Source organism: Tursiops truncatus, chromosome 13 (assembly GCF_011762595.2).
Source record: "Tursiops truncatus isolate mTurTru1 chromosome 13, mTurTru1.mat.Y, whole genome shotgun sequence".
Taxonomy (NCBI): Eukaryota; Metazoa; Chordata; class Mammalia; order Artiodactyla; family Delphinidae; genus Tursiops; species Tursiops truncatus.
In genome coordinates this window covers 19,211,636-19,226,012 of record NC_047046.1, presented here as the reverse complement: position 1 = coordinate 19,226,012, position 14,377 = coordinate 19,211,636, and the positions used below count along the sequence as shown (strand labels likewise).

General features: G+C 41.5%; 1 protein-coding gene and 1 pseudogene across 4 annotated transcripts in view; both read right to left on the bottom strand.

The window, feature by feature from the left end:
* Positions 1 to 14,377, bottom strand: part of GRK3 (G protein-coupled receptor kinase 3) — a 122,269-nt gene that overhangs the window by 5,776 nt on the left and 102,116 nt on the right. For all 4 annotated transcript variants that reach the window (XM_033837104.2, XM_073790258.1, XM_073790257.1 and 1 more), the window contains 7 exons: positions 11,943 to 12,009; positions 11,396 to 11,496; positions 10,640 to 10,706; positions 9,789 to 9,884; positions 6,468 to 6,630; positions 2,978 to 3,114; positions 490 to 603 (listed from right to left, as the gene is read on the bottom strand). In XM_033837104.2, the coding sequence (XP_033692995.1) occupies positions 490 to 603; positions 2,978 to 3,114; positions 6,468 to 6,630; positions 9,789 to 9,884; positions 10,640 to 10,706; positions 11,396 to 11,496; positions 11,943 to 12,009 (745 nt within the window). The remainder of the gene's footprint in view (positions 1 to 489; positions 604 to 2,977; positions 3,115 to 6,467; positions 6,631 to 9,788; positions 9,885 to 10,639; positions 10,707 to 11,395; positions 11,497 to 11,942; positions 12,010 to 14,377) is intronic.
* LOC101328840 (phosphatidylinositol N-acetylglucosaminyltransferase subunit P pseudogene) lies at positions 3,126 to 6,455 on the bottom strand (annotated as a pseudogene).

Sequence of the window (14,377 nt, the reverse complement as noted above, 5' to 3'; positions counted from 1 at the left end):
AATACGCTCTTTTCTCATCCCCCCACCAAACATCCCCCCACACCCCAGGAGAAGTGTTCAGGAATTAAGCTCGGGGTACAATAGAACTTTGGGGAGAGAAAGATGGCATTTCCCCTGTTAAGAGTTACTTGGGGATCTTATGTTTATTTCAACACACAAACCTCAACTTCAAACATGCTGAAAGATCAGATCAGATCTGGAAAGTTGTGGAACAAATAAAATTCAAGGCTCCTATTAAATACTGGATGGTTTCCAGATAGGGTAATCACGTTATTTCCTGTCCTTCCTCCTGCCATTTTCTAAGAAACACTTCTTTTAAAATAACTGTTAATTTGCTGAGATCCTTGTATCTTCCAACTTTCTTGCTAAGTTCGTGAGTGATAAAGCACGGAGTAAGAAAATGTTTGATAACCAGGCAGGCACCTTTGTTGAATGTTTATATAATTGTTCTAACTTTCACCTCTGGAAAAAATACAAATAAACACTCACCTCACACTGCAAGACAAATTGCTTCCCTCCTTTTATCCTCAACAAAATGCACTTTTTGTCTTTAATCTGAGTTTCTTCCACAGACACAATCTGTTCCATTGTCAGTAAATTTTGCTGACCGTAAAAATAAAAGATGATAGGTTACTTCACATTATTGCATGACTTTTTAAATTAAGTTAATAAATAATACTGAAAACTACCAGCTTAGAAAAAGTAAAGAAAAAAAATCAGCATCTTTCTTTCTTTGATGATATTCTAGAAGTGGGGGGAAATGACTACAAAAGAAATGTACGAAAATTCAAAATGTAACATCTCAAAGAAAGCTGCAAAGAAAGGAACGTCTCTATAAGGCAGAAAGCAAAGTGTTCCCTCAGCACAGTACTAACGTGGGGATGAGCGTGAATCACACGTACCTCTCCTGCATCACACACTTGCCTAGACACGATCAATCCTGCTATGAGGGAACAATGACGCCGCTACCTACAATCTACATGAGTGAGAGGTGTGTCGCTGGCTTTGAACCCAGCAGCCCAGTAAAAGTTCGGTCACGCTAGCTTGTAAGCAACTGATATTTTGATCACGTCGAAATGATGTTGTAAACACAGATGACGTCCTTAAACGACTGTCCTGCTGGGTCTACAGCATCACTGCTTCCGGTGAATGCTACCGTGTCTCTGAGCACCTTACCATTTTATGTTTTTGGGGATAAATACTCCAGGAATCCTAAATGAAAAACAACACCATCATAAACCCACGTTTTCTTTTTCCCTTACTTAAACTTACGAATCTACCCAGGCACGTTACGTAGCTTCGTGAATCACCGCTAAATGCTGACTCTCTTAAAACCAAGATAATTTATCATATCCAATGGTAAGCAAAAGAAGATTCTAGTTTTCAAATATCCTGAAAAGCGAGACAATTTCCTTTCAAAGTGTGCAACAGCGACTGACCAGTAGATAGCACAGTAAACGCATACTACGCCCAGGGCCACTCATCATCTGGAAATAAACATTATATAATGATGTATGTATGAATTCTAACTCAGGTGCTAGTAAGTATACGATAATGTAAAAAATACATATGTAATATTATACAAAATATAATTATCTTGTATTTATGTATCATCATATACACATGTTCTATGTAATATGTATATTTTATATTATACAATACTTAGCAGTACCTGAGTTATAATTCAGGACCCCCATAGAGTCTTATTAATCATAACTCAGATCCTAGATGTATGAATTTTTAGAAAATGACTTCTACGGCACTAGCAATAGTGAGAAGATCATGGTCATTTAGGAAGAATGTGGTCACACACAGTAGCAATCACTTGTAATTAAATGGCATCTTCACCAACAAGGATTTGCAAAACACATTCCAAAGTCAAACACACCAGATTTGGGCTCACCGTTTTCCATGCTCTGGCCAGTAGAGAGCTATATTCTGATACAGGGGCCATATTCCAATACACCAACTATGTTTTTCACAGTTGGGACCACTGTCCTGCTTATGATGACCAACCATTCCCTCCCCAAGAGAACTCCTTCCACGGAGACAAGCCCTGGGCGCTCCACACAGCAGACGCTTAATAAATGCTGCCCCACTTGCTACGAGGGATGGTGCAGATGGGAAATTTCTCTTTTCTTGTTCACTAACATTAGCTCTCGAAAGGACCTTACAGGGTGGCTGTACCTTCCCATCTAATGCGATAAAGCCCACTTCCGATTTTCCAGCAAGGTGGAGACAACAGGAGGGGGGTCAGGTGCCCTGGCCTGGGTGCCAAGCTTCGCAGCCTGCACCGCAGACCTCGTCTTACTCAACCCTGACTCAGGGAGGCCTCGTAACGGAGACACGGGGCACAGGCAGACCCCAGTCGGAATCACTCCTCACCCACACCTGTCACTGGTGCCAGACCTTCCCTCTCTAAGCCCTGGTTCTCTCTTTATAACATAAGGCTTGGACCTCAAAGGTGGCTAAACAAATTAAAAGTGTGTGTGTGTGTGTGTGTGTGTGTGTGTGTGTGTGTCTGTGTGTGTGTCTGTGTCTGTGTGTCTACAGCACCAGGCCCGAGATAAATCTGCAACAATTGTAGTAGTCGTTATCATTTCTTCTTCTCCCATTTTATAGATGAGGAAACTGAGGCTCAGTCGACATAATGTGCTCTAAGTCCCAGAGACACAGAGCAGTGGATTTAAACACCTCTGACTCCAAAGTCCCAGTTTTTTCCCCTTCTTTGATCCACCTACCGCTCTCCAGCCCTCCTCAGACCTGCCTGCTTCGACCTCCCTGGAAGGCACCTTCTGTTTTCAGGTAGCACCAAATCCTTCCTTGACTCAGAAGTTTAAAAGTTAATGTCTGAACAGGAAAATCTCATGTATACATGTTAAAAGAGATATGGGAGCTAGAGGGAGATCTGAGAAAACATGCAGGCGATGTGAAATCACCACGGAAACGAGTGCTCGCGAAGATGCCACAGACTTACTCGTGACTCGCCCTCTCCTCTCCATTCAAGTCTGTTTGGAAAGAGGTAAAAATATCGACGCTGCCACTGAGTCAGGAATGGGTTTCCCAGCTTCAGCATGTACCCGTGCATGATGCAGTCTCTTCCCAGAGCGTAATCTGAGGCACGGAACACAACGGTGAAATTTAGCACGGTCTGAAACAGAATGCCTATATGCTTCTCAGAAAAAAAGAATGACACACTTTTTAGAAAAAGAGCAAGTTTCTATAAAGACAGCACACTATAGAAATCATTATTTTACTTTTAAACACATTAAAGAACAGGTCTCTTCATCTCTCTACTAACATATTAAATGGCTGTTTCTCAATATTCTGATAAACTCATGATGTTCCTCTATTGCTCTGAGAGGGTCAAAGTTTGTTTGCTAAATATTTTTTCATTATGTAGGGTGATAACTGAGGAATAGAGAGTGATTAAACTCAAGCTATGCCCAAAGTACCTTTGCCTTTATATGGAATTGGGCTTCTCCCTTTAATGTTATTTAAAAAAAATAACAAGAGAGGGGATTTTCTTGTCCAAAGAAGCCAAAGTAACACAAGGGTCAAAAACTGGTCTTTCCTCCACTTAAGGTTATAATTATCCTTCATATATATGGTTATGTAGGGAGGCCAAGCTAATTCACAGGCATGCTGAGTTCTGATTACATTTTTACAGCAAAGTATTGTCTCAAAAAACAAAAAAGGTCAATTTTAAGTGGCTTACTTTGCCTTCCTTAGAGGATTTGGTGATTTGCTAAAATCATTCATTCACTCACTCACTCATTCATTCAACTATGAAGGGAATGAATGCCTAGGTGCTGGGCATGTGCTAGGCATTCTGGACACAGCAGTGGATAAAAGAGACAAAAGTCCTCGCCTTCAGGGAGCTTACATTCTAGTGGGAGATTCAGGTAATAAATAAGCAAAACCCATGTTGTGTCACTCGGACACAAGCAGGAAGGAAAAGAATGAAGGAGGGAGGGGCCTCGGGAGGTTCCGTGGTGATGGGGTGTGGTTCACGGAGTTGCCATTTTGATGGAAAAGGTGTCTGCATTTGTCAAGTACATTTAAAGTATACGTCTTATATTTTTACTTCTTCTGAGATCTTCAACCAAGATCTAGTTATTCCTAAATTACTTAATTACATGTGAGAATAATTCATTAATTTGCTAGACGTTCTAATTACAGCTCTAATTAAAAGCCTACACTTCAACAAGGTCATTAACATACATATTTTTTTCTGGGTCCAATTTGTCAAGATTCTAGTGACATCGTGGCTCTTCCTTGAGCAAACTACCGAGGCTATAATTTCCTGTGTAAAATCCGTAACAGCAAACATGGTCCAGAGTGATCTCAGTGGACCCGTTCTCTCAAGAACGGCTTAGAAATAAAGCCCCTTTCCCTGCAGAATGGAGGTGAACACAGTTAAAGGGCTGTCACGTTCCCTTGGTGCACTCAGGCGACTTTTAGGTAAGGAGTCATTCATCCAGGATGGTGGACATTTTTCTAAACAGATGATAAATGCTACTGGGGGATGGTCGACAAGACCCAGGAATCCTGCACCAAGATACCCTCACCAAAGCAAACTGTTTACAGACTGAAATTGTTTCCGGTCATTCTTATTATACGTTAACCTCAGAAAGGTCTTTGCTTAGAAGTAAAACAAAAAGCTACCTTCATCACTAACCACAATAAGTTTAAATATCAAAAAGCCATAAAGTCTTAGAAAAATCAAGAGTGGCAATATTTGGTGAATCAAAGATGACTGATTTATTTAATACTGGATGTTATGTATTCTCCTTTGGAAATCCTAACAGGGCACTCAAATATGGTAAATGAAAATATGGCTTGGTGACTCTTTTTCTTTTTTTGTGGGGGAGGGATATTTGCTATATGGTAATGCAGGATTTTACTTATTCTGTCCATTAGTAACTACTATTTGATAACTTTTTTTTTTTGCGGTACGCGGGCCTCTCACTATTGTGGCCTCTCCCGTTGCGGAGCACAGGCTCCGGACGCACAGGCTCAGCGGCCAGGGCTCACGGGCCCAGCCGCTCCACGGCATGTGGGATCTTCCCAGACCAGGGCACAAACCCATGTGCCCTGCATCGGCAGGCGGACTCTCAACCACTGCGCCACCAGGGAAGCCCCTTGATAACATTTATAATATTAATAGAACTTAATCTAAGAGAAGTTCAACTTTTTTTTTTTTTTTTTTACATTTCAATACTGGATATTAATCAGAAAGATAGTCAAAATTACTATGGTCGAAATTTTTGCATCAAAAATTTGTAATAAGCGTTTGGTATTAGTCTACGTACAGTTCAGTTTTTGGTGTAAAGTTCTTTGGCTGCAAGAAAGAACATTTGGTTTACTTCACTAATAGGAATATCTCTTAATGCTGGCATGGCTCCTTCTCGGTATTTCTTCTGCTGTTGGTTTTTGGCACAGTTATCTGTGATCGTATGAATGGAGTTGAGTGGAGAGGCACTCGTCATGTTTATTCCAAATGAGAGCACGTAACCTGTCACTACAGTAATGAGGAGGTACACAGGCAGTGCAACTAACTGCCCAGTGTTTTTGAGGCCAATAGGTTAAGCCTAAGGAGTTTAGCCAAGATTCAGGAATAAAAGCCCACACAAGATACAGTGTGAAGCCAAATTGGGAACTTAAGAAAAGGAGAAAGCCATAAGTCGCTCTTTCTGGCAATGGCGACGGTGAATTCTCCACCATTTTCCCCGTGGCTTTAGATAATCTCGGGTCCTTGACGCGCCCACTCGGCCCCTCCCCACAGTTCGGCCCTGGTGACTCTTTCATGCTGTTTATAATATAAATGTATGTATATACACTTATGTCTCTTGACAAGTAAACATGTAATACTAAGTTCCTCACCATACTTTGCGGGGCCCCGTGGAAAATGAAAATGCAGGCCGCTTGTTAAAAAATTATTAAGAATGTCAAGATGGTACCAGCAGAGCATTAACCTGGGTCGGCGGCCTGATGACACCACACAGGCCGGACACCCAGGAAGCTGGCCCTGTTGCTGACACCGCGATACTTAATCTTTAAGGAAGAAAACTTCCAAACTGGCCCCCAAACTCCAAGATAAGAAGGTGTATTGACAAAATACTGCTGACGACCTCCATACATATTATTTATATGTGGACTAAAGACTTTGAAATATCAAGTATATATTTATATATATGTATAACGGAATCGCTTTGCTGTACACTTGAAACCGACACAACGTTGTAAATCAACTAAATTTCAATAAAGACTTTTTAAAAAATTAAAGACTTTGAAATATCATTTCACACTGACCTTTCCCAAGCCAGGTAAAACGAAAACAATTTATGGCATTTCCCCCACTCTACTGGAAAGTACTTTATGACCCAGATGCTATTTTCAGCTTTACAAGAGATCTTGAAAATTCATTGCTTTAGAAACATCTTCAGACACACCAGCTATTTTACCTTCTTCGTGGCCAAGCTGCTTATTTTTAGCTCTCTTCCTGGCCTCGATTTTATCCGTGTCTGCATTCACTGCTTCATAAACAGTTTCCGCCACTTCCTGCTGCCAGCGCTCAGAGATCACCAGAGGGAAGTTCTTGTAGAGGTCTTGGTCGCAATCAAGAAGCTTATCATTTTAAGGAATCAAGATATGTATGATTTAACATGCTTACAAAGGCAACAGATTCAACAGTACCACAACTGCGTGTACGAAGATAACTAGACAACAGCCTATAACCATTAAGAGATATGTATGATTTAACATGCTTACAAAGGCAACAGATTCAACAGTACCATAACTGCGTGTACGAAGATAACTAGACAACAGCCTATAACCATTAAGAGATATGTATGATTTAACATGCTTACAAAGGCAACAGATTCAACAGTACCATAACTGCGTGTAGGACGATAACTAGACAACAGCCTGTAACCATTAAGAGACAATTCATTACTTGTCATAAACCTCCACCAATGACAACCGAGTGACCAAGGCATATGCTGTACAACACGGGGAAGACAGCCAGTATCTTACAATGACTGTAAATGGAGTATAACCTTTAAAAGTTGTTAGTCACTATATTGTACACCTGTAAGTTATATAATATTGTACATCAACTATACTTCAATAAAATCTTTTAAAAAGAAAAAAGAAAGACAATCTAACAACCAGGGTCCACACAGGGCGATGTATTACGGGCACCTCACTTCCATCCCTGGGTCAGTCAGATGCAGCCCAATCTTCTACAGCATCTTCATAGCATTTTTGCCAATGAAAACTAACATATATAGGGTTTTCTTTAAAGGATGACAAGAATCTGGCAACAAAATAATTTCGATTATAGTGAGGATATTTTATTTGTGAAAACAGATCCCTATGGTTTTAGATACAGTTACAAGGGAGAAGCCAGGAGGGCTTTCTAACCACCCCCCCCCCATTATTCTGTAAAGTGAGAAAAACTAAAAGGTCCACTAGGCCAAATTTACCATTTAGCCCATGAGCCTTCCAATGAGTCCAAGTTGAACAGTATGATCGTAAGTCTCGAGATACACGGAGACTTTAGGCGATGTGGCCTTTCAGAGGTGCTATAAGAAAAATTACACTTAACGATAGCATTTCTCTTCCAAACTATTACTCAAAATTCTTCATTCTTCTCCCTCAGTGAGCCTGTACTCTGAAAGCAAGCTAAGAAAATGGTTTTACAGATTTGAGTTACAGTTCTGTGGCAGAAAGACAAGCGATCCTACTGATAGGAAAAAATAGCCCTGTCTTTCAAAAGCAGGGATCTCTCTAGAAGCTTGACTCGTTCACTCCCTTGCCTGAGAGATAAGTACGGGAGAGAGGCAAGTTATTTAGAAGGAAAAGGGAGAAAGACCAAGGGTGAGGCTCCTGCCCACAGGCCTTGAGTGAGTCACTGAACCACTGGAGGAACCTGCATCCTGGTCCCAATCAGGATGCTCTCCACCCACCCTTACTGACTTGTTATCCTAACGTGCTGACTCTGAGATCAAAATGTGTACTGTGTTTCCCCTTTCAGCTTTCTTCAGACGCCCAAACCAAGCCTGGAGCTGAAACCTTTGTGTGTCCTGAGTGTGAACACGCTCATGCGTGTGTGTGTGTGTGTGTGTGTGTGTGTGTGTGTGTGTGTGTGTGTGGTGCAGTGCTAGAGCATCAAGGCCAGGAGAGCACCCTGCGATGAGGGACACTGGGGCAGATTCTGCAGAGTTGGGCAAAAGTGAAAACACCCTCCTTTCCAAAGTGGTTGCTCTGAAACGGACAACTCTGCTTTATACACAAATGGCTCCATCTCCTGTAAGGTCAGAGAGCCTTGGTCTTTATGACTCGGCCTATGTGAAAAATGAATAAAACAAAGCTCTACATGAAGTGAGCTTTTTTTTTTTCTCCTTAAAGAACAATGTATTATTTGGGCTGCATTTTAAGAGACACAGTCTTCTCAGCTCTGGTTCCGGAAGAAGCAAAACCACCACAACAGAAACTCCTAGTGTACGTGCCAGGAGGCTGACACAGGTGACCCACCCACAGAGAAGGCCTGGCAATGAAACCACTCACTTCACAGGCAAGCAAACCAATGCTCCTGAGGTTCCCTAAATGGCCCTGATTCCCTTAGGTAATAAGTGCAGATCTGAGGCCAGTGCGTCTGACTCCAAAGCCCAGAATACAGCTGACAAAATTGAAAGCGTGAAGACTCTCTTTTGAACAACAAAATTTTCACAGGCTCCCACGTGATATTCGTTTTCCTTTTAGTGCCCTTTGCTGGAGAGAAGCATGTCTGATGACAAAATTCTACTGTGACAGCAGTGATCCTTTCAGGTAACTCTGTAAAAGGACTATTCCCGAAGCTATAGGGTGGTCCTGTCTGTCCAGGCCACAGAAGATGTCGAGCATCTGCACAGTGGTCACGCTGCTGTCCCCAGGGGAGCCACGGCTCAGACCAGGCCCTCACCGCTGTGCTTCACCTGACCTTCCCCGCCACCCCCCATCCTGCCATCCTGGGAAACTGGCCACGTGAGCACCCCAATCACCTTTACAGCTGCCTGGTAGGAAAGACCAGGGGGGCTGACACAAGGCCATAAATGCAGGCAGCTGAGAAGACGCGGGCAGGGGAGCCTCTCAGAGGGAGAAGCCGAGAAAGTGGGGGCAGTGAGAACTTGACACGTAGTGACACGCTCTGACTGGGCATCCAAAAGAGGGTGACTTTCTCCCCTGACTCACCACCTCTAATTATGCCCTGTCTACTTGGAAAATAATGATAGGCACCAAAGTCTGAAAAATGCAGAAGATGCTATATATATTAAAAAAAACAAACAAACGTGATTATTTCACTTTTGATTGACAAATGCAAAATGATTCACGCTGTTTGCTCTTTTCATCCTGACACAGAGAAACCAGGGTATTTGGGAGAACTAAGATGACTGGCTGTCTGGCATGAGGCCAAGTACGTTTGCCATCACCCAGCTGTATTTCCCTGCTTCATAACACGTCTGAGTTTTCTATCAACCACCAATCTATCCAAATCAATAAGAATGTGACCACTTTGCAGTTTATCAAACGTAAAATAGGTAGTCCAAAGACAGCTGTCGTGGTCTCTAATTCAGGTCTTGACCTCTTCTACATTTGTCAAATATATGGATATTCATCTGTAAGTTACAGTCCATAAACAGGCCAGTACTAAGTCAATCACGAAGCCTGATTTCCAATTAAAAAATCCCCCACCCTCCAGAAAAAAACAAAACAAAGCCTGAAAGCAAGCATCGCCGGTGTACCTTGATGCCTTTGGTATCCTCTTCATCAAATGAGCCGATGTCAAAGGCGTCGGCCGCATTGACTTCCCCCCGGGGAGGGATCAAGGGTGGAGGGTACTGGAAGAGCCAGAGAAGAAAGGTTCAGCTACTAGGTGACTCAGGGCCCGGTCCCAACCTGCTATTCTATAAAGAGATCTCAGTGCGACACATCAAGGTGTCACAGTCCGTGCAGGGCTCATTCAAGCTCACACGAATCACAGTGCACAGTTCACAATGCCCCCAAAGGAGATGCAGCCCCACGACCCAGTTTGCTAGAAGCTTAACACCTGCAATGGGGCAGGGTGGGGTGCCCCACACCCACAAACGTCCCGAGGCCAATGCTGGCTGAACCAGAGCCCGAACTCTATTCCTAATTAGGCAGGACTAACAGAGCATCATCCCTCAACGGTCTGAGCTGATGCAAAGATGAGTCCAAAGATGATCATCAACACTGAGAAAAAACAACAACAACTTGAATTTGGGGTGTTTTCCTGAATCAATGAGAATATTAAAAAGTAGCTTAAAATAAGCCAAGGGGATTATGCTACTATACAATCATGCTAATTCTTAAATTATGTGGTGCTGGGCTCAAAAGTATCTAAGTGTATGACAAACGTTTCTCGTACATTTTTACATATAAACAAAGAGGGAGAAGTTGTTCCAAAGGGAATGAGCCATAAGGCAGCACGTGGATAGGAGAGCAAGAAGCAGGGCTGTGGATGGAGAGCTGGGGCGGACCCTGGAGACAGAGCCAGGACGTAGAGATGCATACAGAGATGCAGATGGAGAGCACAGTCGGGGTGGTACCCGGGGTGGGGTCCCAGCAGGAGTACCTTCTGCAGGTAGACTTGCTGCCAGTCGATGCCTCTGAAGAAGTTGTGCGTTTTTAGTTCCTGTGCACTGCGGGAGACAGGGAGTCACAGCAGTGGTAAGTAAACATGCATTCGGAAATCTAAGAAACGGTTTGCAAAAATTATCTCCTATTACAGAACACACAGGGACAACTATTTCCAGCTCTTTAAGACAGCAAGTAAAATATGCTTTTTTCGAAGCAATCCAAGGAACACTGTGATGTTTAGAAATACTGCCCACTGAGCCTAGGAATATGGTTCATGGGATACTTTACTGGGGATGCTCATCCCAGCCTGAGATAACCTAGGGGTTTTCACAGATTATATCTATATCTGATTCTGTAATCATGAGAACAAATTTAACTAAGAACTAAATTAGAGATCCACACATTAAAGAGATTGACAGCAAATGTCTACAAGTCCTCACAGATGAGATGGCAGGGATATGAAGCACCAAATATTAATTTTGAAGCAAACTAGAAATCTAGCAGAACAGTGCATGCCAAACCCCTCCCTAAACTGAAGGAACAGTCTTTCCCGAAGATCCCTGCTACAGTTCAGTTCACATGGAACAGAAGAAGTTGCAGACTCTGAGGAAAACACGTGGGTCAATATACATAGAGTTCCCATGTGATTCCCTCCGACCCCCCCTAACTGAAATGGAAGATTCTCAGTGTACTGAAAGGAACTGTTCTGCTTTCCAGGTGAAGACGCTGAAAGGCAGAAGCAACGGCCTACCCGCGTCCGTGGCAGCCGAGTCGCTTACTAACGTCTCGCTGGAGCAAGCCTTCCAGAAGGGACTTCAGCTCAGGGGAGAAGATGTCTGGAAGTTCCACATTCTGGGGGTGGGGGGTGGGGGGAGAATACGATCTCAAAAATGCATCCAGGGAAACAGTGCCCTCACCCCCGACCAGATTTAAAGGCCATTTCTTGCATAAGGATAGTGTTACAAAAAAAAAAAATTGCAGATTCATTGCCAACTGACATCGACCCTAAAGAAACACAGAACAGTTACTCATCTTCAGAGTCAATCGACAGGCTGGAGCCAGAAGAATCAGGTCTCCTCACTCTTCTGCATCCCGGTCATTTTTCCTTTTGTTTGATTTCTTTAGTTTTGTTCTTGATTTTCTACATCTTGCTCTTACTGATTGTTAGCAAAGCCTGATATCTGCCTTAGCATCTATTTCCAGTGTTTTAAGAAAGCTTTTTTTTTTTATACTGGTTGTGATGGAATGAAACATGAAAATTATAATGCAAAAAAAAAAATAGTTTTTGACCTCCTTACCATGGTGAGTGTCATTCGGTCTATCTCATGCTTATCTTTGGTTTTATGTTGTCTGAAAGGGCTGTGACTGTAGAGATAAAGAAAATTCCATCACTAGATGGTTTCAGGTAACAGCAAACATTGTTGACTAATATTTGGGCAAGGTATTACGTTCTGTCACTGCTCATTTGAAACTGCAGAAACACAAAAGCCATAAACATATAAGCATTTCCAGAGGAAAACTGATGATCAGACTGACAATCAGATATATTAGGTCCTGAAGGAGCAAAGGCTTATTTTTACTTCAACTCCTGAGCTTCACGTCAATGCAGTCATGGTACCAAAATATACTTTAGCAAATATATTCCAAGTGCTAATTTAAAATATCACTTGGGAAAAAAATTAGCAAACAGGTATTTATGAAAATGAAAGTCACACACATGGCATTTGTCACATTACTGTTTGAGATAATGGTAACTTTCATACTTTTTTTTTTTTTTTTTAGAAAAATGGGTATTAGTTCCTCGTACAATACAAAGAACTGCAGTCAAATCAAAACACGTCCAAGATGAACACACTTCCCCCCTAGAATCCAGTAATTTTAAGCACTACATTCCTTTGAGGATAAGAGATATAAACTAACCCTGTGCTCCCAGACCCTCCAGAGTTCTGAGAACTGCTCCCTCATGTCCTACTTACAAACAGCCCCAGACTTAAGAGTCAGAAACCCTGGGTTCACGCTGCGACTCGGCTGTGAACCAGTCAGGGAAACCTCCAGTCTCAGTCTCTTCATCTGCAAACGGCATAATGCAATATCCGTCACCAAAACGGTGACGGGAACGAATAAAATAATGTACATGCTAGTAGCCGGGACAATGGCAGTATACGGTGGGTATCTGATACACATCTGTGATATTAATAAGGATGAGTCTAACTTTACAAAATGAATGTCTGCTTGATCAACTATGTAAAGAAATTATTCTTACTCTTGATTACATTTTTAAAATGCTGAATAAACTGGCTTTTAAAGTTAACCTTAGATATCACTTATATATGGAATCTAAAATATGACACAAATGAACTTATCTACGAAACAAAAACAGACTTACAGACATAGAGAACAGATTAGTGGTTGTCAGTGGCGGGGGTGGGGGTGAGGAATGGATTGGGAGTTTGGGATTCGCAGATGCAAACTATTATATACAGGATGGATAAACAACAAGTTCCTACTGTATAGCACAGGGAATTATAGTCAATATCCTATGATAAACCATAATGGAATAGAATGTGAAGATGATGTATATATATATATCTATATATACATACATATATATATATAACTGAATCACTTGGCTGTACACTAAAAACTAACACAACATTGTAAATCAACTATATTTCAATAAAATAAATTAAAAAAAACAAAGATACTCTTAGCATTAAAAGAGACTAGTAAACATGCAAACTAGAAAACCCTGGCCTTATTTATTTTGAAAATTAAAGAAGGGATATGATTGAGATTTCTGATGGTAAGACATGCCTGTAAAATGATCAACCCTGTAGATTTATTTATAAGGCATATATAACATAATCTGAGGCAAGATATTATATAAAAGTTAACTCTATAAAATGGATAAGGATGTTGAGCACATAAATCACTGTGATTTAGAAAAAAGAACTAAAACGTCCACCCACTCTTGCTACTGAATAAGTTAAACTATGATGATGATTCCACTTCAGAGTATTTATTTAAATATTTCAATTTTCACTTTGCACAAGAGAGGGCACTCTAACGCTTGCTTTCTTTCATATGCAGTGAAAAACACAGTAATTTCCATCTCTTGAAAGCATTAATTTGGAAAAAAAAATCTAAACAAGGTAAATTAGTACCAAGCAAACATACGCCAATCTTTAAAACAGATTTTGATTGGAAATAGTCTTTGCATCCTAATTGTTTCCAAGGAGAAAAATGTAAAATTACTGCATTTAAAAAGCAAATGGGATAGAATAACAAACTATATCTGTTTATGAGATACTATAATTTTTAAAAACTTGACTTGGATCATTCTGTATGCAAAATACACAGAGATATTAACATGTTCATGGTTCAAGAGAAAAGGAATATAGGTTTATTAAATCTTACTACAACTTCAGTCTCTCTTCATGACACAACTGCTCCTACCCCACAGAGTTCCTTAACGTATAAAAGGAGATTGTGTGAAGGTCTCCTGTGTTTCGGCAAATCCATCTGCTTTGGCTCCTGTGTGCAAAGCCGGAGGACCCCTTCCTGCTCTCAACCCTCATGTGCTTGCCTGCATCTGATGCTGGAAGCAGAGGGCTGTGCCCAGACACTTGGAGAGAAGGACGACTGTGTTCTGACAGAGATGCTCCGTGCTAAATTTAAAAACTCTTTCATGTGACCAGAGGGAGGGCTTTGCGAGGGGACGGGAGTTAAAGTT